A 24,569-nucleotide genomic window follows, 5' to 3' on the forward strand; every position below is an offset into this window, starting at 1 on the left:
AGTCCATACGGGTGGAAGAAAGGAGCAGTTACTCTACTAGGAGTATTCTGTAGGCCCCCCGGTAGCAGTAGAGATATAGAGGAGCAGATTGGCAGGCAGTGTTTGGAGAGAAGCAAAAATAACAGGGTTGTTATAATGGGAGACTTCAACTTCCCAAATATAGACTGGAACCTGCTTAGTGCCAAAGGTTTCGATGGGACGGAATTTGTTAAATGTGTCCAGGAGGGATTCCTGACGCAGTATGTCGACAGGCCGACTAGAGGGAATGCCATGCTAGATCTAGTTTTAGGAAATGAACCGGGACAGGTGAAGGATCTATTGGTGGGTGAGCATTTGGGGGACGGTGACCATTGCTCCATAACCTTTAAAATTGTCATGGACAGGGACAGGTGCAGAGAGGACAAGAAGATATTTAATTGGGGAAGGGCGAACTGTGAGGCTATAAGGAGAGAACTTGGGAGTGTAAATTGGGATGTCCTTTTTGAAGGGAAATGTACCATGGAGATGTGGTCGATGTTCAGGGATCTTATGCAGGATGTTAGGGATAAATATGTCCTGGTGAGGCAGAGAAGGAATGGCGGGGTGAAGGAACTGTGGGTGACGAGAGAGGTAGAATGACTAGTTAGGGAGAAGAAGGTAGCATACATAAGGTATAAGCAGCAAGGTTCAGACAGGGCCCGTGAGGAATATAGAGTAGCGAGGAAGGAACTTAAGGAAGGGCTGAGGAGAGCTAGAAGGGGACATGAAAAGGCACTGGCTGGTAGGGTTAAGGAAAATCCCAAGGCCTTTTTCACATACGTGAAGGGTAGGAGGATGGCTAGGGTAAAGGTAGGTCCGATTAAGGACAAAGGTGGGAGAATGTGCCTGGAGGCGGCGGAAGTGGGAGAAGTTCTCAATGAATACTTCTCTTCGGTACTCACCAAGGAGAGGGGTCTTGATGACGCAGAAGGGAGTGCTGGTAAGGGTAATGTTCTCGAGGATGTAGATATCAGGAGAGAGGATGTGTTGAAGTTGTTAAATAATATCAGGACAGATAAATCTCCGGGGCCTGACGGGATTTTCCCCAGGCTGCTTCGAGAGGCGAGGGAGGAGATTGTTGAACCGCTGGTAAGGATCCTTGAGTCCTCGTTGTCCACGGGGATGGTGCCAGAGGATTGGAGGGTGGCAAATGTTGTCCCCTTGTTCAAAAAAGGTAGTAGGGATAGTCCGGGGAATTACAGACCGGTGAGTTTCACGTCTGTGGTGGGTAAGCTGTTAGAAAGGATTCTCAGGGATAGGATCTATGAACACCTAGAGAATCATGGACTGATTAGGGACAGCCAGCATAGCTTTGTGAAGGGAAGATCTTGCCTCACAAGCCTGATAGAGTTCTTTGAGGAGGTGACGAGGAAGATTGATGAGGGTAGTGCAGTGGATGTGGTCTATATGGATTTTAGTAAGGCGTTTGATAAGGTTCCTCATGGTAGGCTTCTTCAGAAGGTCAGAGGGATCCAGGGAAGTTTGGCTGTGTGGATTAGGAATTGGCTTGCCTGTAGAAAGCAAAGGGTTGTGGTGGAGGGAGTGCCCTCGGATTGGAGGGCAGTGCCTAGTGGTGTCCCGCAGGGATCGGTTCTGGGACCTCTACTTTTTGTGATATTTATAGATGACTTAGATGAGGGGGTGGAAGGCTGGGTTAGTAAGTTTGCAGATGACATTAAGATCGGCGGTGTTGTGGATAGTGTGGAGGGCTGTCGGAGCTTACGGAGGGATATTGATAGGATGCAGAGCTGGGCTGACAAGTGGCAGATGGAGTTCAATACAGGGTAAATGGCAAGGTACTTGGCAGTGTAGAGGAGCAGAGGGATCTGGGGGTTCATATTCACAGTTCACTGAAAGTTGCCTCACAGGTGGATAGAGCAGTTAAGAAGGCCTGTGGGATGTTGGCTTTCATAAATCGTGGGATTGAGTTTAAGAGCCGCGAAGTGATGATGCAGCTTTACAAAACTCTAGTTAGACCACACTTAGAGTACTGTGTTCAGTTCTGGTCGCCGCATTATAGGAAGGATGTGGAGGCGTTGGAGAGGGTGCAGAGGAGATTTACCAGGATGCTGCCTGGATTAGAGCGTATGGAATATGAGGAGAGGCTTAAGGTGCTAGGGCTTTATTCACTGGAAAGGAGGAGGATGAGAGGAGACATGATAGAGGTATATAAAAGATTGAGAGGAATAGATAGAGTAGACAGTCAGCACCTCCTTCCCAGGGCACCAATGCTCAAGACGAGAGGTCATGGCTTTAAGGTTATGGGTGGGAGGTTCAGGGGAGATGTCAGGGGGAGGTTTTTCACCCAGAGAGTGGTTGGTGCATGGAATGCACTGCCTGGGGTGGTGGTGGAGGCAGAGACATTGGACAGGTTCAAGAGTTCGTTGGATAGGCGTTTGGAGGAATGTGAGATAAAGGGATATGCAGGAGGAAAGGGTTAGATAGTGTGAGGGTGGTTTGATGGACGGCACAACATGGTGGGCCGAAGGTCCTGTTTTGTGCTGTATGGTTCTATGGTAGATAATATTAATAGTTGGAGGAAAATAGATAAATTAAGCAAGCCAGCATGTATTTGTCCAAGTAAATTGTGTTTAATCAATTTAATGGGTTTTTTTGACAAGGTAATAGATAGCATTGATAAGGGTAATGCAGTCCATGTGGACAGAATCAACTTTGAGAAGGCTTTTATGGTGCACATAAGCACATATCAACAGAGTTGAAGTACATGGCACAACAGGGATGGGAATGAAGTTGGCTAAGCAACAGATAACAGAGGCCACGGTGAATGATTATCTTTCAGACTGCTGGAAGATGAATTTTCTTGATCTTTTTTTGCATTGCTTTTTTTTGATCTATACTAATAATCTGGATTTGGATAAGCCAGCCACCTGCCACAAAACTTGAAAGTATTATGAACTACAAGAAGATTAGTGACAGATTACATCACGATTGAAACAGGCTGGTTTACAGAAAGATGCATAGCAGATGAAGTTTCATGTGGAGAAATGAGGTGAAGCATTTTGGCAGGACAATATAGAATAAAGAACACTCTTCTAAAAGGAGTACAGCAGCAGAGACAGCCTGGGGGAATGTGTGCACAAATCGGTGAAAATAGCAGGGCATTTTGAGAAAGCTGTTAATAAGGCACATGCAGTTCTGTGCTTTATCAACAGAGGCATAGAATATAAAAGCAGGGAAGCTATATAGTACCTTCACAAAATTCTGGTCATGCCTCAAGCGAAGCATTGTGTTCAATTCTGGTTGATGCAATATAGGAAGGATATGAAGGCATAGAGGGTCCAGAAAAGATTTTCAAGAATGCTTCCTGGTATGTGGGACTACAATTACAAGGATACATTAGAGAGCTAGGACTGTTTTCTTTGGAGTATTGAAGGCTGATGAGTGATGTGATAGAAATATTTAAAACGATGAAGGGTCTGAACAGAGTGGATGGTGGCAGGCTTTTCCTTTGGAGGGGTTGAGGATTAGAGGTCACAGGTATAAAAATTAGGAGTAAGAAAGGGAAAACATTTTTTTTGCAGCTTGTGATTGGAATCTGGAATGCACTGCTGTTGAGATGGGTGCAGATTCCAGAGGCAATTGGATAAATGTATGTTGTATAAAAAGGTTGCAAGGTACAGAAGAAGGACTAGTGGCTGGAACTAGAGGTTCTGGTAGACAACTGGCATGGACATGATGGGCCAAGTGGCTCCCCCCCCCCCCCCCCCCCCCCATAACCATATGCTGATGATTGAAATTAAACTGATTGGGTGGTAATTACCTTAACGGAAAATTCTGCAGGTTCTGGAGCATAAATTTTCAGGATTACAGCCAGGAAGTTGTCTGGTCTCGTAGCCTTTGCTGATTCAGTTAATCTCAGCTGTTTATTGATCTCACATGGAGTGAATTGAATTGGCTGATGAATGGATTGTGGTGGGGATCTCAGGAGGAAGCTAAAGTGGATCACCCACTTGGCCCTTCTGGTTGTGCAGGGTTCTAAATGCCTCAGCCTTAACTTTAACATTAACATGCTAGATCCCGCCATCACTGAGGATGTGAATATTTTTAGAGTTATTTCCTCTCACTTGTAGATTGTAGACGTATCACATGTGTAAAACTGATATCAAGTAAGGATATTGTGTAAAGGGAACAGTATCACACATACACTCACTTAAATATTTTATTTTTAGTTGAAGAAGATCCAATACTAGCTGAAATTTTGAATATCCCACCAGTCCATGCCCCTACACCAGGTCCTATTATCACTCCACCACCCACTGCTAAACCAGAAAAATCCTCCAAGAGTAAAAGTACTCCCTCAGCAAAGGGGAAGAATAAGAAGGAATCTATTTCGAGTGCACCTGTAGAGGAACCACAGCAGCCAAAAGAAGAACCAAAGGTATATTTTGGATTCATTACTATATTTTTTGTTTATGTGATATGATTATCTATAATTGGGTTCATTCCAAAAATATTGAAGGATTCTCTAAATTCAATAATAAGGAAGGCAGCAATTGAAAGTAATCCAGCATTTCGGCTACAACAGTTTGCTTTTCTATGAGGTTAATCTATGCTTCCTTATACAGGTGGAAATTGAACAGCCTGAGCTTGTACCTGCACCCACTCCAGAAGATGTTCCAGAACCTCCAGTGTTCTTGCGTTTGAATGCATGTTCTCCAGATGGACTGTTGACTACATTCTTCACAGAACGCTCCATAGGTCTGTCACTTAAATATATTTTTCAAATTTTGTTTGCTACATTTGATCAAAAATGACTTGAGACTTGATTTCTTATTGTGAATGAAGCTAGTCACTAAAGTGTAAAAGAAAATTGTCCCATCCTTACAACAGCTTAAATAATACAAGAATAATTGTGCTGCATAGACTTTGCTACAAAACGAAAGCATAACTGTTGCTTTATCAGTATCTAAATTTGATTAGAACAGGGGTCTTCAAAGGACAATCTGCCAGCTGCATAATTCTCCCGCAAACCAACCTTGCACCTTGAACATATTTGTTTACCTCCTTTAAAAAGAAATGTTCTTGGGATATGGGCAACCCTGGTAAGGTCACATTTATTTCCATCCCTGATTGACCTGAGAATGTGGTGATTTGCCTTGTCTTAGATATAAGTAGTTTTGCTGACATAATTAAGTTGGTAATTCCAGGATTTTGATCCAGCAGAGAAGAAATGTGGTACATTAGGATTCTGTGCAACTTGGAAAGTAATTTGTTGACACTGTTATCTTGCATCCCATTTTATCCAAATTAGTAGTACAAGTGACCCTTGCGTTGCAGGGCATTGCATCCCTAGGAAACGATCTGTATCGTAATTTTCCATAATGCAAGGCCGTGCCCAATGTGCATGCATCAAGAAATGAGAGTTGGAGAAAAAATAGCGCTTATTTACTTATTTTTCACATGAATTCTGCGAGAGCGAATTTTATTCCATTTCTCAAAATTTTGGGTAGTGATTTGTGAATTCTATAAGGACAAATTTCTGTTACCTGAAAGGCTGTAATCTGGGGGTCACCAATAATTGTAGCACTGGAGGTGGTTTTTGAAGTAATCATGCAGATGTCTGCAAAGGTAATGCACTGGTGTTGGAGAGAGGAGATAATGATTTCACTGTCAGCACCTTCACTTGTTTATTCCTCCACCTTGTCTGCCCTTGCAGAATTTCAAGGTACTGGAAGTTTGGAAAGGGCTGTTCGTAACCTTTTTGTATCACTAATGGATAAGTCCTACATTAATCTCAAAATGGATTTAAAAAGCGCAGTAAAGCCCTTCGGCCAAATTTTGGAAAATCTCGGAAATTTCTCTCCAGTGTCTTGGAACCAATCAAGCAAGCTCCATGACACTACAAAAATTATATAGAATTTCTATCTACCTATCTTCTATAAATAACTGACACTTAGGAATTTAATCACATTTTTTGAATCATAGAATTTAGTGTAAAATTTTACTTTGTTTTCTTCAACCAAGAGGTGAAATGCTGCTTTTTGAGGAAAATGTTTGATAATTTCCAAATTTCGATATATTAACTGTCATTTGAAAATGTCCTCCTGCTATCGTTTGGTTATGTGCTCCCTAGGTGTGGCTGTTGTCTACAGTTTCTTTTTAAGGAGGCTTTTAGGCTTCTGCTTTTTGTCTTTGTGTTCCAGTTAAGAAGGTGACTTAAATTGTCATCAGGCAAACACAAGAAGAACTCAGGTTGCAATATTCACATTGTCAACTTTGCACATAAATCTATTCAATACAAAAACCACTGGATGCGGTTTTCTATTGGGGCATAGTGGAAGTGATTTTGGAAATGTACAAGTGGCCCTTAAATTAGATGTGTATGGACAAGACCTGAAGTAAATTTATTTCAATATGTTCCTTTGCTCATATTGATATTACTGATGTTTTAACAACATAGAAGACCACGTGGTCCATTAAGTCTATGTTGGCTCTCTAAACATTTCCATCAGTCCCATTCCCCACTTATTTCCACATAACTTATCCTTTCTTACATCCCTATTAATTCTTCAATTATCCTGCCAACCAATTACACCATGGGGTAATATTACAGTATCTCTTTGAAATGTAGAAGCGAACAGGAATACCTAGGGAAACCATGTGATCACACGGGGAATGTGCAAACTCTACACAGACAGCACTGGAGGTCAGAATTGAACCCAGGTGGCTGGAGTGCAGAAGCAACACAATCTGCTGCGCCACTGTGCCATCCTCAATTTGAACCATCCAATGAAAATATGCAGACCACAACTCAATTTTTAAACTTGCACTGGACTTAAGGAGATCATAAAAGCAAAAGAAAATGCTGGGAATACTCAGCAAGTCAGGGAGAAAAACAGTAAATGTTTCAAGTTAATTACTTTTGATTACATTTCAGGATATGCACTGTGTCTTAAAGAATCCAGTATAGATTTTAATTTGAAGTGTGCTGAATTAATCCTGTTCACTGATTTGGAAGAGATGATTGAGGATAACTTAAGGTCTAAGCAAAGTTGAAGGGCTACCTTTGTACAGATAAAGTTCTGGGTCATGCTGAGGGTCAAAGGACACACTCCTCAATTCTGTTGTGTAAGATAATCAGAAACAGGTCATTGGTATGGGTTTAAAAATGTATTAGGGAGCTTAAATATTTTCCAATCTATTTGGCATGTTGCAGCTTCAAATGCAATGCACAAAATGCTTGTAATGCATGTTTTAACCTAAGTTTTTCAAACATAATTACAAAAGAACATGAGAAGTAGTAGCAGGAGTAAGTCTTGAGTCTGGTTCACCATTTAATAAGATCATAGAGTCATACAGCACGGAAACAGCCCTTCAGTCGAATTTGTCCATGCTGACCGAGATGCCCCATCCAAGCAACTTCCATTTGCCAGCATTTGGTCCATAACCTTCTAAACCTTCCCAATCCATGTACCCATCCAACTGTCTTTTAAAAGTTGTTATTGTACCTGCCTCAACCACTTCTTCCAGCAGCTCATTCCACATAGATGCCACCCTTCGTTGCCCCTCAAGTTCCTATTAAATCTTTCCCCTCTCACCTTAAACCTATGCCCTTCAGTTCTTGACTTTCCAACCTTGGGAAAAAGACTGAGTGCATTCACCCTATCTATGCCCCTCGTGATTTTATACACCCCTATGAGATCACCTCTCAGTCTCCTACGCTCTAAGGTATAAAGTCCTAGCCTGCCCAAATTCTCCCTATAACTCAGTCTCTCAAGTCCTGGCAACATCCTTGTGAATCCTTTCTGCACTCTTTCCAGTTTAATAACATCTTTCCTGTAGCAAGGTGATCAAAACAACACAATACTCCAAGTGCGGCCTCACCAGCATCCTGTACAACTGCACCATGACTTCCCAACCTTTATACTCATTGCCCTGACTAATGAAGGCCAGCGTGCCAAAACCCTTTTTCATCACCCTATCTACCTGTGACTCCTCTTTCAGTGAACCATGTACTTGTACTCCAAGGTCCCCCTCTTCTACAACACTCCCCAAGGTCCTGCCGTTCACTGTGAAAGTCCTACCTGGATTTGACTTTCCAAAATGCAACACCTTGCACTTATGCGAATTAAACTTCATTTGACATTCCTCGGCCCACTTACTCAGCTGATCAAGATGCCCTCATAATTTTTGATAACCTCCTTCATTGTCCACTATACCACCTATTTTAGTGTCATCTGAAAACTTACTAACCATGCCTTGTACATTCTTATCCAAATCGTTGATATAGATGACAAACAACAATGGGCTCAGCTCCGACCCCTGAGGTACACCACTAGTCACAGACCTCCAGTTCGAGAAACCACCAACCTCTGCTTTCTACCATCAATCCAACTGTGTATCCAATTAGCCAGCTCTCCCTGGATTCCAACCTTCCAGAGAGGCCTACCATGTGGAACCTTACTGAAGTCCATATAAACTACATCTACCGCTCTGCCCTCATCAACTTTCTCGGTCACATCATCAAAAAATCATTCAAGTTCGTAAATCATGATTGAACTAATTTTGGCTTCAACTCTTATTTTCCTTAATATTCCCCTAAACCCCTGACTCTACACTTCTTGCCCTTGAATATATTTAATACGTCAAACTCTGCAGCTCTCTGGGATAGAGATTTCCAAAGATGCTCAACCCTCTGGGAGAACAAAAAAAAATCTTCCTCATCTATTTCTTAAATGGGTTACCTCTTTCAAGGAAATTATGTCCCCCAGTTCTAGATTCCCCCATGAGGGCAAGCATCCTCCCAGTGTCTATCTTATCGAGACCCCTCAGAGTCATAAATATTTCAATAGGATCATCTCTCAGTCTTCTAAACTCAAATAACTACAAGCCCAACTCCTGACTTTTTCCTCCAAAGTCATCCCAGGAAACAATTAAGTGAATCTTGGAGCATTTTAGGAACTATAGTAAAGAAGGAAAAATATGTAATCCCTCTGTAAAGGCTTTCAATTTATGTTTCAGAGAACAGACCAGAACATTTATAACTAATTTTGCTGTACTGATTAGAATATATTTCAAAAAGAAACTAGTAGTTTCAATTTTAATTTTCTTGGTTGCAGGCTACAGTTGTTTTCCTCTTCAAGTACCTAAGTATATTCACCTTCTCCACTTTGGTTCAATTTTCAAGGTATTAACAATGAAGATGAGTATGAAGAAAGAATACTGCTGCGTCAGAGTTATCCCATCAAAACTAAAGGCTCCCAGCCCTGTGAGGCAGCTCGAAAATGGCCTGCAATGCAGGAAGCATCAAGAGTCATTACCCTCCAGGGAACTGTGGTAAAGTACATGATGGATGGATCTACTGAGGTATTGCACTATTGATTTATCAACTTAAATCTGAATTATGAGAAAAGAACAAAAATCTGTTTTCCAGTCTTTTACTTCTGCTCAATTACACAAAAAAGTTACTTTCACTGCAACATATTTTCCCGTTGCTACCTAAATCTAAGGTACAGTTAAATTGACCTGAATAGGCCTTGAAGAAAATGCTAAAAAATCATTTAAATATGGACAAACGAAAGCTAGATTACAGAGATGAGGTGAAAATTACCACAGTGCAGCATTTGACCAACTGTGGCCCCAAGAAATTGGAGTAGAATTAAATTGGTGGACTGGAAGAAATTCCACCACTGACTAGAGTGATACCTAGCACAAAGAAAGATGATTATGATTGAAAGCCAATCATTCTCAGAAATTGCTTTAGGAATTCTTCAGAGCACTATAGTCCTCACTGGGTTAAAATCCTGTAAATCCCTTCATTACAGTGATGTAGATTATCTGCACTACATAGACTGCAGCAGTTCAAGAAAATGGTCCTGCCAGTGACGTCCACATCCAGTTACTGAATAAATAAAAATACTTTTTTTGGAAATATCTGTAAGAGTTGAATGACTTTTAGTAGATATTAATAGATAGCCTTTCCCCAGAAATAGGGAGAGAGAAGTTCAAAAAGTGTTTGTTATTTACAGGCATTCATCACATGGTCAGATTGTAAAGTTGAATTGAAGTGATTTATGGCAGGTGACATCATCAAGTTCTAAACTCTCATTTGTATTGTTGCCCCTGGTGGTGGGAACAATTAGGTTTTAATCTGGTCACCATTTGCATCAAAACTCTGAATAGAGTGCAATTTGAGAATACCCTATATTGTTACTGGGGCCTGTCTAAATTCTGGTCCCTTACCTCCATCCTCATCAGAATTTCAAGGACATGATTAATAACATCCACTTCATTAAATTCAACATTGCTCAAAAACTCAGTAACTTTTCTGTGTCATTCTGATATTTTCTTACCCATCACAGATAAAAGCCGAAATTTAATCTGCTAATACAAATATGTCAATCAAAATTACTGAAGGAAAACCGAAACTGCTCGGAGGGCTATCTATCCCACCTTCCAAATATTTCAACCAACTTAGTTCTTATGAACTTTATAAATCTTCTGCTCCATTACTAGTAAATGTATCCATCAGCCAGAGCTTGGAATCCATTATGTTTAAGATCCTTGCTCTCATGGATACACCAGTCATACCCCAAGAAAGTCATACACTACCTGCGAAGCTGATGATCAGCTATCTGAATATGTCATGTATTCAACAAAGCAAAATCATTGAAGGCGCATTACAAGAACATTATCAAATATTTTTTGTTACTGAGTCATTTAAGGAGATATTAGGGCAGAAGGTCCTTGATCAAAGAGAGACGTTTTAAGAAACTGTTACTCTTAAAAGGAGAAGAGAGGTGAAGAGGTTTAGGACAGCATCTCCAGAGCTAAGATTTTTAGCTGCTGTGGTGGAGAGAACTGGAGAGGATACAGAATTGGAGAAGAACATATAACATGTGGGAGTGAAGGAAACTACAAAGATAGGGTCAGGGCTTTGGAGAGATTTGAAAACAAAGTTTAAGACACAAAAAAATCAATTATTACTGAAATGAGAATCAGTGTAAATCATCATGCATGGGCCTAAGGGATGAACAACACTTGCAAATTTGGACACAGGCAGGAGAGTTTTGGCTGAACTCAGGTTTATGGAAAGCAAAACAACTGTTTTGCAATAGTCACATCTAAGGGTTACAATGGCATTGGTGGACATTTCAGCAACTTAAGAGCTGAGATACAGGTGAAATCAGGGAACATGATGGATATTGAAAAGACAATCAAAACTCGTGTAGCCATACAGTCAAAACTCATCCTGGGGTCAAAGATTGCAGTCAGGATGAGGAATAGTGTCACAGATGAATGTTAGAAATCTATGAGGGAGGATTATCCAGATTTCACTGGATTTATCCAACTATTTTATAGCAATTCATATCAGCAGGAGAATTTTTCAAAGGTACAAATTCACCAATAAACTTTTGCAATTTAGTGATTGTAAAGGAACGCACTTCCTATGTGAAGTACAGAATTAATGAACTTGGACCAAACAGACTTTGGCAACTTGTTAACCATAGTGTCTTCCTTGCTTCTTATTTCACCAAAATCATGTTGTAATTAGAGGGTAACTAGCATTGCTGTGCTCTAAGCAAACTCCTAATCCACCATCTGTGTAAATCAGCTTCAAACCAAATGATCATGCTTCATTGTTGTTGGTGATTCCATAGAGAGCTGTCATCCATCCTCCCTCTGCTGTTCATTGTGTCTGAATGCTGCGGGGTGGAAGTACAGCGTGCTCTTGAGATCAAATGCAGGTTCATCTTGCCTTTCACCCTGCCGGTGGACTCGCCATTGAATCTAGGGGTGGCTCTTGAATGTACTAGGCTGAGGGCTCAAAAGGAGTTTGCAATTGGCCACTTAGCTTCCATCAGTCACATCTGTACAAGTAATAATCCTATTCAATTGAATGGGCTCACTAATCTTCATTAGAATGGAAAGTTTCGCTAAGTCTTTTTATTTACTTTTCTGTACTTCACTGTGTATTTATAGTTTTCATGAATTAAAGGTAGGGAATGAGCTATATTTTTATATTTACTATATTTTTATTTCAATTCATTTCAATTGTTTTTAACTGTTTCTATCAGAGACATTTAAAACACTAAAAGATGCCTTTGGCAGTAGTGGCTCTCTAAGGCCATCAAGGCAATGAATGCTGCAGCAGTGCCTCTGGTTCTGCAATCTGAGACGTAGTTGCCATTTGCAAGTCACACTGCCATTGTCTGTTTTGTGGGTGCCTCAGCAGGCACGTGCAGAAGGATTGGCATGAGGACTGGGTTCTGGCTTCTTGCACTCCATGGAACCAGTGAAGGAGTGAAACAGGATGAGCTGGAACTAGATGTCATAAATTAGATAATGTTGCTGAGGATCAGCATGTAGAAGAAAGAAAGGAGCTGAAATGAGGGGCCATTTTGAAAGTAATACACAGTATTGTCAGTAATATTTTTCTTTTTATCCACTCCCACATTCACCAGATTCTGTTTGCTGATGGGACTGTGAGCAGAAGTCCAGATTCAGGTCCTGTTTCCATTCCTCAACCATCCACTGTAACAAGAGACCAGCCTGACACTGAAGATCAAGAACCAAAGGATGAAAAAGAACTAAAAAGATTCCTAAGTGAAGAAGGAAGTAAGAGAGGTAACAGGAAATAAACAGATAACTACTTGTGTGACTGATGAGGAACATATCCTGAGTTAAATGTCTGGATGTAAAGTTTTATTTGCATACAACCAATGATTTCATCATATATCACCTGGGTGTGTGAGTGTTACTTGTGGAAAAACAAATTGGCACACGACACCAACAATATTTGCATTTATGTAGTACCTTTAATTGAATGAAAAATCTCAAGGCTCTTCACAAGAGTATTATCAAGCAAATACACTGAAATAATGTTCCCATTTATACAGTACGGAAAGTAAGCATTATCATTGAAGGAAAAGGCAATTAAAATTATTCACATAGTGCTACTTTTTTTTTAAGTACTATTTGTTTTAAAAAAACTGTTATTCTCAAAATGAAATGTGATAGTGACATTCCAGTGACATAATTTTAGGGTCACACATGCATGGAATAACATACTTCTCAACTGAACATTTTTGTAGAATGTTGCTCGGGCAATTACATCATCATGTTCTGAGGTCCACCTGTTATTCTGTTATTATAATGAACAGCTTCCAGCCCAGAGCTGCAAATCCCCTAACCTGTGTGTAAGTTACCTGACCTATCTCTTTCTCCTAGAGTACCCCACCCACCATCTTGCAACTTGATCACACCTAACTCTAGCCTCTTATTCCATCTTAGATCTGATTTCCTGCTCAACTCCCAAAACTACACCATCCTGCAACACCTAAAACTGCCAACACTCCCTTACCTGCATTATCCTCAAGCATGGCTGCACTCCTGGACTTAGCCAATACTGTTGTAAGGCAAATGTTTAAGAGCCAGTCAATATTACTTGAATGCCTTGGGTGTCAAATGCAGCTGATTTTGATGTGCCACTTGTTGGTGCACTGCACGGTAACCATCTTTAGTCCCTCCTCAGCACCAATGAAATTTTAGGCTGAGATTTCTGTTTCAAAATGTTATATGCACAATTACTCACCACAGTTACTAATTTCAGAAGTTGATTATTACATGCAGTTTTTAATTCTTTAATTAAACTGTTAGTTTTATTAAGGAGTAAATGCCTTTATTGATGAATGTGACTGAGGCAAGGAAGAAAGGCAAGGATCATTGAAAATCATTTTGTGGGAAATAATTGGAATTCATTTGAGATGGAGAGGGCGGTTGAGATCATGGAGATCCGGCAGTTCCTGTGGAATCATTTTGTGAGAAAAGAAGGAAAGAGTATGAAAGATGTGAAATACAAATTTATCATTTTATCAGATAGAAATTAGATTTTTTTTAATTTTCCACACACCAAAGCAGGATTGAGGTTTGTGAAACGTGAATTACTGAAACTTACTTCTACAGCAGTAGTGTAGTATTTGATGCAGTTATCATAAATATCGTGTTGTGTACAGTTAACAGATGTATTTATTTTGTCTTTATTTCCCCTCCCTCTCTCCTGAAAGTATTCACTCTCTGGTTTTAGTTCCACAGGCACTACCAGATCTCCAGTATCTCAACTGATCTCTCTACCTCATATCCAATCTAAGAAAGTTTGTAGGGCTTTTGGGGTATTCCTCTTGAGACCTTGGCTGCACGACCAATGTGTGTTGGTATGGTTTGGATGGAATTTCCCTGTGCCCCACTAGGTCATAGGTTCTGGATTTGGTGCTAGGTTTGTCCCACACCTAAATATTTTGCTGCATTTTTGTTTTTTTTTGCTCTCCTAATTAAAAGTCTGTTTTGCATTCATTTTTAGTATCTTCTGATGATGGCATAAATCCATATAGATGAGGGAGAGCCAGAGGTCAAAGCTCCCAATGGACTGGTCCTAACTCCTATATTCAAATATTTGGAATTTAAACGTCACTGGACCTTTTGACATTGTCCCAACTGGAACCAAATACAATACTGCCCACACCCAACATCCATTCGTAGTCACTTTCCAATTGGAGCCAGGGTTGAGAAGCCTATTTGATAAATCCTCTTCCTCTTCCAGGACCATAAGTCCAGCTATCCTGCCATCTTTAATTAGCTAGCTTGGACCTATTATGCCTTCAGTCCCTTACAAAAATATTTGAGCTGTATTCTTAAAAACACAGTAGTCTAGGTGATGCCAATTATATCAATATGCATGGAATTGCATCAATATGCAATTATATCAATATGCAAAAAACTAGCATAATCTATACAAAGTACCATAAAATAATTTTGGAAATATTTGAAAACATTGATTTTTCAGTACTGTCATGTGAAAAAGCATTCAATGCAGGAAGACTTACAGAGCTGAAATTGTAATGTTAGACATCTGATTCTCAGAAGCTATAACACAATGCATTGTACCTGACCAGCGTGAAGGGTCTCAAAATTTATTTTAGGACACTGAAAATTATTTAAATTGTTGATAATGCCAATAAAGTGACTGGATTAATGGAGCAATATTCTAGTTCCACAAAAAGAAAAGCTATTAAAATTCTACTTGCTGCCCATTCCCCTTCTACTTTAATTTCTCGCTTTCCCTTACCCTGAAACATCCCTGTGGTCAGCATGCAGTTTGTTTTCAGTCCCCAAGTACTTTAAAATTGCAATCCCTTTGCAGCCCCCTCCCTCGTAATTCTTCCAACCTAATGCACTAAGCTCCAAAATAGATTCAAATGAGGAAGGATCGCTTATGAAAAAAGATGTTTCTGAGTTTCATACCATTTATTTGTTTCTTTAAGGAAAGCATGGTTATATAGATCAATCTGTACCAAGAACTGATGAACCTCCTGCAACACAAATTCCTTCAATATATCCTGTACCTGGTACTTGGATAACTACCACACCAATTGGGTTAGTTATAGGAACAAAAGGCATGGAAAAGTTGGATATAAAACCCATTTTAGTCTATAAAGCCACAGATCCAGGAACTGGAGAAGTGAGTATGATGTAATTTTTATGTACTTATGGCTTCAGCGTTTCTACTGTTTTTAAATCTGAGTTTTGCTACCTCCTAATTACCCACCTTCCAACTTTGTTCTTGCTTACTACCCCCCACCCCGTATTTTCTCAGTGTTCGTTGTATTTATTAGGATACTCTGCAGATGCCACCTGACCTGCAGAATATTTCCAGGATTTTCTTTTATTTCAGGTTTCCAACAACAACTATGTTCTGCATCTCACAGTTTCATATAATTTTTTATTCTCATTCATCTCCCACTATTTATATTCTTCCAGATTAATGCAGCACTCTCTCTTAAATGGCATCAACAGTATTTCTGTCACCTGGAAATCATCATCTACATATCAGACAGTAGCTTTGTTCTCTTCACCCCTCCTCTTCACTAAAACTTAAAACACCTGATTTCTCAGTTTTCCAGTTCTGTTGAAAGGTTGATGACTCGAAACATTGACTGTTTCTTTCTCCACATATGTTGCCTGGCCTGCTGAATATCTCTAACATTTCCTGTTTTTATTTAAGAAGTCAGTACATCATTTCAAATTTAATAAGTCACATAACTAGGCTTCTAGAGTAGGTGCTGTTGTGTATAAAGCTTAGGAAGTTTCATTGAACTAATTTAAATCCATTACAGTGTTGTGCTTCTAGCTATATCACAAATACAACTAAATGAACTACTTACCATGAAGTACAATTTATTTTTGTTGGAGCATGTGTCCTTCTTTATAATTTACCCTTCAAAATTATGTTGAATATTGATTGATTTTTAATTCTACACCATATGTAATGCTATTTAACCATACATTTAAAAGATAGTGTTTGCAGGTTTAGTGGAAAAATCCAAGTCTTTGAGTTCAGTATCATAGGTCTCTAATAGTACAAGCAGTTTTGTACATTTCCCTTTTACCCTTCAAAGTGTGATTCACATTAATTCTGACTTACATGGTTATATTGTTTTAAAATATAACTCCTTATGAGGAGAATTTAATTGACATCCTTGTGAATAATTATAGTATTCTTTTAATAAGTTTTTTATTATGTGCACAGGTATAAATACCTTAGTTATCTTATTGATAGTTTTCACTCTAGTTACATACATTTGTTAATCCAAATAAAATTTAATTGCAAGCCTGTCATTGATTTAGTTCTATAATCAATAATTAATGTGCTGCTTTTATAGAAACCTCTAAAAAGAATGATATGTACCAAAATGATTTCCAGTGTAGAACTAATTGCCTTTCTATGCCATTACCATATTATTCAATTGGAATGATGAGCTGAAGGTTTTATTGCTTCATTCTGAAACTGATCACAAATATGGGCTAATTGCAGACTCATATATTTGTTGTTGCTATTTTAAATTTCTATGCTTAACATGCAAGTGCTAGAAGGTAACAATTGGGTGACTTGTTTCTTCAAAGGCACCCAGTATTTTCCACAGATTAGTAGCTACATTTATTTCTCTATTGTTTTAAGGTAAAATCAATATATTGCTTATTTAAATTCTACGTCTGTAGCATGTTTAGTGAATTTAATTTTTGATATTACAAGAAGATAGTTCTGAAATCTCCATTATATTAAGAAAATGTTAAATTCTGATTAATTTTAATAGACTTTTGGAATCTAGTGGAGTAAAAGATCAGTTATCCACTATGTGCCAAAGTTGACAGGTGCCAGTTAAACAAATATAAAGGGCAAGCATGGTAGTGTAGCAGTTAGCATAATGCTGTCACAGCACCAGCAACCCGGGTTCATTTCCAGCCACTGTCTGTAAGGAGTTTGTACATTCTCCCCATGTCTGCGTAGGTTTCCTCCCACATTCCAAAGACGTATAGGTTAGGAAGTTGTGGGCATGCTATGTTGGTGCTGGAAGCATGGCGACACTTGCAGGCTGCCCCCAGAACACTCTACGCAAAAGGTGCATTTCACTGTGTGTTTCCATGCACATGTGGCTAATAACGATATCTTATCTTATATCCAGTTAACCCAATGTCTTCCTGTGCATCCCCTTAGTATTGTCCTGAAGTCAGCACACGAGCTTCCTCAGTGCTGTCCCTGCAGCTGCTCCCTCTAAAGTGCCAGTAATTTGAGCCTACCAATTAATGAAACAGCAGTTATTTGAGCTTTTACTGGATATATCTGGCATCCTTAACCTCTTGAATCTAGTGGCAACAGGAAGGCAGAAATACAGATGAATGCTTTGTTTATACTATAGGAAAATGGCAGCAGGACGTGTGAATTCACTTAACAAAGTAAATATATGTTGCTATACAGATAATGATTACAAGACAGGACAAGGTAATTACTGTGTTTGGGAGTGACAATACCATGGTGGAACATGCTGATGGAACCAGGATTACAACATTTTTTCAGGATATCTCAATCCCAGATGACGAGCTACAAGATGGAACTGGTAAAAATAAGGGTTGCCTATTTAACTGCTTATTTCGATTCACAAGAAATTTGATTTGCATTTATAACCAATTGACATATTAATATAGCATGCATGACTACATAACTATGCATTTATGCTATACTGTAGTGTATGTTATGAAATCCAACTGCTCAGGTGTTTATAAGGAAAGCTGGGGATGCGCTTGTCCAAGAATGCTTCAGATCTCCATCAGGAAGCAAAATATTATCTCATGCAAGAACAACAATAATGAATGGTTATGTGGTGCCTTTAATTCAGCAAAACATCACAAGTGGCTTCACAAGACCATTATCAAATAAAATATGGCATTGAACAATGTTAAAAGATACGAGGACAGATGACCAACAACTTAGTCAAATCAATACAGAAAATGCTGGAAATTCTCAGGTCAGGTAGCATCTGTGGAAAGAGAAGCAGAATTAACATGACATTTTATTAGAATTGGGAAAATTTTGAGGTAAAACTAGTTGCAGGGAAAGAGGGAAATGGGAAAGAAAAAAAGGTCTGGATGGACTGAATGACAAAAGTGATGGTATTCATTATCTGCAGTATTTTCTTTGGGTCAAGGCAGTAGATTTTAAAGAGTATGCTAAATAAGGAAGGAAATAAGGAGAGGCAGAGAGAAGTAGGGAGGCAACTGAAGTCACTTTGGTTAGTTGCAATATGATTAAATTCAGGTATGATCCAGAGGCAGATTTGGAGAGGTGCAGATATCTCTGATATTCACTCTGTATATCCTATCCTTGTTATTCCCCCCAAAGTGTATCATCTTACATTTTCCAGGATTAAATTCCATCTGCCTTTCCTTTGCACATTTTACAAGCTCTTCAATATCATTTTTTTTCTCCTCACAATGAATAACACCACCAATTTTCAGGCCACCTATGAACTTACATCATACCATCTACATTAGTATCCAGATTGTTAATAAATATAACAAGCTGCAAGAGTCCCCGCACTGATCTCTGAGGTACACCACTGGTCACAGGCTTCCAATCACAAAAACAATCTTGCACCATCGCCCTCTGTCTCTGTCACCAAGCTGAATTTATCCAATCAAACATCTGTGCCTTGTTGGCAACTTCTGGTTTATTCAGATACATAAGAACATAAGAAATTGGAGCAGAGATAGGCCATCTGGCCATTCAAGCCTACTCTGCCATTCAATAAGATCATGGGTGATCTGCTTGTGGATTCAGCTCCACCTACCTTTCATTTCCCTATAACCCTTAATTCTCCTACTATGCAAAAATCTAACTATGTCTTAAATATATTTAATGAGGCAGAGAATTCCACAGATTCACTACTCTCTGGGAAAAGCAGTTTCTCCTTATCTCCATCCTGAATTTTGAGGCTATGACCCTGGTTGTAGTCTCACCTACCAATGGAAACAACTTTCCTGCCTCTATCTTATCTATCCCTTTCATAATTTATATGTTTCTATAAGATCTCCTCTTATTCTTCTAAATTCCAGTGAGTGTAGTCCCAGGCGACTCAATCTCTCTTCATAAGTGAACCCCCTCATCTCCGGAATCAACATGGTGAATCTCCTCTGCACCGCCTCCAAAGCCAGTATATCCTTCCTCAAGTAAGGAGACCAGAACTGCACGCAGTAGTCCAGGTGTGGCCTCATCAGTACCCTGTACAGTTGCAACATAACCTCACTGCTCTTCAAGTCAATCCCTCTAGCAATAGAGGCAAACATTCCATTTGCCGCCTTGATAACCTGTTGCATCTGCAGACCAACCTTTTGTGATTCATACACAAGCACTCCCAAGTCCCTCTGCACAACAGTATGCTGCAGTCTTGCACCATCTTAATAATAATCTTATCTTCTATTTTTCCTTCCAAAGTGGATGACCTCTTTATCATTACCAACATTGTACTCCATCTGCCAGACCCTTGCTCACTCACTTAACTTATCTATATCTCTCTGCAGACACTCCGCATCCTCTGCACAATTTGCTTTTCCACTCAAATTTAGTGTCATCAGCAAACTTGGATATGCTACACTTGGTCCCTTCTTCCAAATCATTAATGTGTATCGTGAACAGTTGCGGGCCCAGCACCGACCCCTGCTGCACTCTGTTCTCCACTGATTGCCAACCAGGTAAATACCCATTTATCCTGACTTTCCACCTTCTATTGGTTAACCAAACCTTTATCCATGCTAATACATTACCCCCAATTCCATGCATCCTTATCTTATAGATAAGTCTTTTATGTGGCACTTTATCAAATGCCTTCTGGAAATCCAAATATACAACATCCACCTGTTCCCCTGTATCCACTGTGGTCATTATATCCTCAAAGAACTCCAGTAAGTTTGTCAAACAGGACCTGCCCTTCCTGAATCTATGCTGTGTCTGCCCGATGGAACCACTTCTATCCAGATGTCTCGCTACTTCTTCCTTAATGACAGCTTCAAGCATTTTCCTGCCTACAGACATTAAGCTAACTGGCCTATAGTTACCTGCCTTTTGCTTACATCCTTTTTTTCAATGTGGTGTGAGTGGCGTGACATTTGCTGTCTTCCAATCCGCCAGGACCTGCCCAGAGTCCAGAGAATTTTGGTAAATTATCACAAATGCATCAACTATAACTTCTGCCATTCCTTTCAGTACTCTGGGATGCATCCCATCAGGAGCAAGGGACTTGTCTACCTTTAGGCCCACTAGTTTGCTCATCACTACCTCTTTAGTGACAATGATTGTTTCGAGGTCCTCACCTCCCATCGCATCCATAACATCTCTCTGTGGCATGTTAGACATGTCCTCCACCATGAAGACCAACACAAAATAGTCGTTCAAGGTCTTGGCCATTTCCATATTATTCAATATTAATTCCCCCTTCTCATCTTCCAAGGGACCTATGATCACTGTAGCCACTCTTTCCGCTTTATATACTTATCAAAACTTTTACTATCTGTTTTTATATTCTGTGCTAGTTTACTTTCATAATCTATCTTCCCTTTCTTTATTGCTTGCTTCGTGTTCTTCGTTGTTTTTTAAAGTTTTAGCCTATCTTCCAGTTTCCCACTACTCTTGGCGACTTTGTATGCATGAGCTTTTAGCTTGATGCCTTCTTTTATTTCCTTGGTCATCCAAGGCTGGGTCTCCCCACCATTACTGTCCTTGCTTTTAACTGGAATATACTTTTGTTAACCACCACTGTTCTTCAACTGTCCCACCAATATAGCCTGTGTTCCCAGTCTACTCTAGCCAACTCCTATTTGTGATTAATTAAAATGTTTAAGCAGTAATTTTAACTCTGCCATGAACTGGTTGGGGTGGGGTGGGGTGAGATGACTACTATGATGTTATCAGCAATTTTAATTCCCAGTCCTCATTAAGACTTGATTGACTGTCCTGCTTTCCAATTGTGTTGGGAATCTGGCAACCTAACACCCTGCCACATGGAGGCATGAATTTTGCTCGACTCTGCTGGTGGGTTTGAGTGGAAGTACTGGGACTTCTCAGGATAAGTGCCAACAAGTTTCGGGACTCCCAGGCAAAGGCAATGTTTCAGACTTGTGCCCAGTTCTTCTGGTAGTTTCCAGGTTGTGCTCTGCCTTTGGATTCAGTATTTGTGCCTGGGGATGAGGGGTGCTTATCTTAGTCCCTGTACTTGTTTAGATGTTGAACAGGATCCACAAGTCTATTCATTTGAACATAAATTGTAGGGCCACGAGGAAGAAAAGTAAGAATAAGTTGTTGTTTAATTTAATGTATTTCGTAATTTAAAAATGTTTTGAAATTTTCAATTGATTTTTCATGTAATATGACATTAAAATTTTATTTCATTTCTAGTTTTTGCATGTTTCTGACCATTAGAGACATTATGTTGGCAACTGGGAGCACAGTTTGGTATCAGCCAAAGGCTTTAAGAAGAGTTTCATGAGCAGGGTTCACTCTGGTCCGCTCACATCAACTGATTACATTATTTTAAAATCTGTCAGTACACAGGGCCACTTCATCTGAGCAGCAGGATTTAGCCTTTCAGATCTGGAAAAAGTAATTTGGGAGGAATGGAGAATGTGGGCAGTGAGTGCCAGTGCTGACTCCACTCAGAAGACTTTAGGACTATTTTCAGAGTTACTCTGAATGGCATGTTGCCTCCCTGGTGCTAGGGTCAGGGACGTCTTGGATAGGGTCCACAGCATTCTGAACAGGGAGGATGAACAGCCGGAGATCGTGGTACATATTGGTACAAATGACATAGGTAGGAAAAGAGATGAGGTTCTGAAAAGGGAATTTAGGGAGTTAGGTAGGAAGCTGAAAAGCAGGACCTCAAGGGTAGTAATCTCTGGATTGCTGCCTGTGCCACGTGCCAGTGAGGGAAGATTTGGCAGATGAATGCGTGGCTGACAGATTGGTGCAGGGGGCAGGGTTTCAGATTTGTTGATCATTGGGATCTCTTCTGGGGAAGGTATGACCTGTACAAAAGGGACTGGTTACAACTGAACTGGAGGGGGACCAATATTCTTGAGGGCAGGTTTGCTAGAACTGTTGGGGAGGGTTTAAACTAGTATGGCAGGGGGATGGGAACCAGAGTGATAGGTCAGAGCTTGGTTCATTTACTATACAAATAGATGCAGAGTGTAGAAAGACTGTGAGGAAGGATAGGCAGTTGAAAGAGCAAAATTGCAGTCAGTTGGATGGGCTGAAGTGTGTCTACTTTAATGCGAGAAGTATCAGGAACAAGGGTGATGAATTTAGAGCATGGGTAAGTACATGGAACTACAATGTGGTGGCTATCACAGAGGCTTGACTGTCACAAGGGCAAGAACGGCTGCTGGATATTCTGGGGTTTAGATGTTTCAAAAGGGACAGGGGCAGAGGTAAAAGAGGTAGGGGAGTGGGGGGAGTGGCTTTGCTGATCAGGGACAGTGTCACAGCTGTAGAAAGGGAGGATGTCCTGGAGGAATTGTCCACTGAGTCAGTGTGGGTGGAAGTCAAACAGAAAGGGAGTGATCACTCTATTGGGAGTATTTTACAGACCCCCAATAGCAACAGAGATAATGAGGAGCAGATCGGGAGGCAGATTTTGGAGAGGTACAAAAATAACAAGGTTGTTATCATGGGTGATTTCAACTTACGTAATATTGACTGGCACCTCCTTAGTGTAAAAGGGATAGATGGGGCAGAGTTTGTTAGGTGTGTACAGGAAGGATTCCTGACACGGTATGTGGACAGGCCGACTAGAGGAGAGGCTATACTGGACCTGGTACTAGGCAATGAGCCTGATCAGGTTTCAGATCTCTTGGTGGGAGAACATTTTGGAGATAGTGACCATAACTCCTTGACCTTTACCATAGCCTTGGAGAGGGATAGGAGCAGACGATATGGGCAAGTATTTAACTGGGAGAGGGGGAATTATGATGCTACTAGGCAGCAACTTAGTGTAAATTGGGAACATGTTGTTGGCGAAGTGCACAGCGGATATGTGGAGGCTGCTTAAGGAATATTTGCATGGGGCTCTAGATAAGTTTGTCCCATTGAGGCAGGGTAAGGATGGTAGAGTGAAGGAACCGTGGTTGACACGAGATGTAGAATATCTTGTCAAGAGGAAGAAAGAAACGCCCAAGGTTTAGAGAGCATGGATCAGACAGGGCTCTGGAGAGTTACATGGTAGCCAGGAAGGAGCTTAAGAATGGACTTAGGAGAGTTAGAAGGGGCCATGAGAAGTCCTTGATGAGTAGAATCAAGGAAAACCCCAAGGCATTCTACACATATGTGAAGAATAGGAGGATGACTAGAGTGAGGGTAGGACCGACCAGGAATAAAAGAGGAAACGTGCCTGGAGTCGGAAGAGATAGGGGTGGTCCTTAATGAATACTTTGCTTCGGTATTCACCAGAGAGAGAGACACCTTGACGTTTGTGAGGATGGCGAACGACAGACTGATATGCTAGGGCATGTCGATATGAGGAAAGAAGATGTGCTGAAACTATTGAAAAACATTAGGATAGATAAGTCACCGGGGCCAGATGGGATATATCCAAGGTTATTACAGAAAGCTAGGGAAGAGATGGCTGCACCTTTGGTGACTATCTTTGTGGTCCTCACTGGCCACAGGAGTAGTGCCAGATGATTGGAGTGTGGCAAATGCTCTTCCTTTGTTTAAGAAAGGGAGTAGGGATAACCCTGGAAATTACAGACCAGTGAGTCTTACTTTAGTGGTGGGCCAATTACTGGAGAAGGTTCTTAGAGACAGGATTTATGGGCATTTAGAGAAGCATAGGCTGAAAAGGGACAGTCTGCATGGCTTTGTGAGGGGCAGGTCGTGCCTCACAAGCCTGATTGAATTCTTTGAGGATGTGACAAAGCACATTGATGAAGGTGGAGCAATGGATGTGGTATACATGGATTTTAGTAAGGTGTTTGATAAGATTCCTCATGAAAGGCTTATTCAGAATGTCAGGAGGCATGGGATCCAGGGAGACTTGCTGTGTGGGTTCAGAATTGGCTTGCCCATAGAAGACAGAGGGTGGTGGTAGATGGAGCATATTTTGCCTAGAGGTCAGTGACCAGTGGTGTTCCGCAGGGATCTGTTCTGGGACCCCTGCCTTTTGTGATTTTTATAAATGACTTGGATGAGGATGTGGAAAGGTGGGTTA

At 40.4% G+C, this 24,569-nt stretch overlaps 1 protein-coding gene across 1 annotated transcript in view; it reads left to right on the forward strand.

Annotated features, from left to right (window-relative positions):
- The window catches only part of spag17 (sperm associated antigen 17), a 176,148-nt gene that overhangs the window by 72,654 nt on the left and 78,925 nt on the right, over positions 1 to 24,569 (forward strand). The window contains exons 29-34 of the mRNA XM_052014463.1: positions 4,209 to 4,417; positions 4,605 to 4,737; positions 9,167 to 9,345; positions 12,444 to 12,606; positions 15,300 to 15,496; positions 17,792 to 17,930. Coding sequence (XP_051870423.1) covers positions 4,209 to 4,417; positions 4,605 to 4,737; positions 9,167 to 9,345; positions 12,444 to 12,606; positions 15,300 to 15,496; positions 17,792 to 17,930 — 1,020 coding nt within the window. The remainder of the gene's footprint in view (positions 1 to 4,208; positions 4,418 to 4,604; positions 4,738 to 9,166; positions 9,346 to 12,443; positions 12,607 to 15,299; positions 15,497 to 17,791; positions 17,931 to 24,569) is intronic.

The sequence above is a fragment of the Pristis pectinata genome, chromosome 4 (assembly GCF_009764475.1).
Source record: "Pristis pectinata isolate sPriPec2 chromosome 4, sPriPec2.1.pri, whole genome shotgun sequence".
NCBI lineage: Eukaryota > Metazoa > Chordata > Chondrichthyes > Rhinopristiformes > Pristidae > Pristis > Pristis pectinata.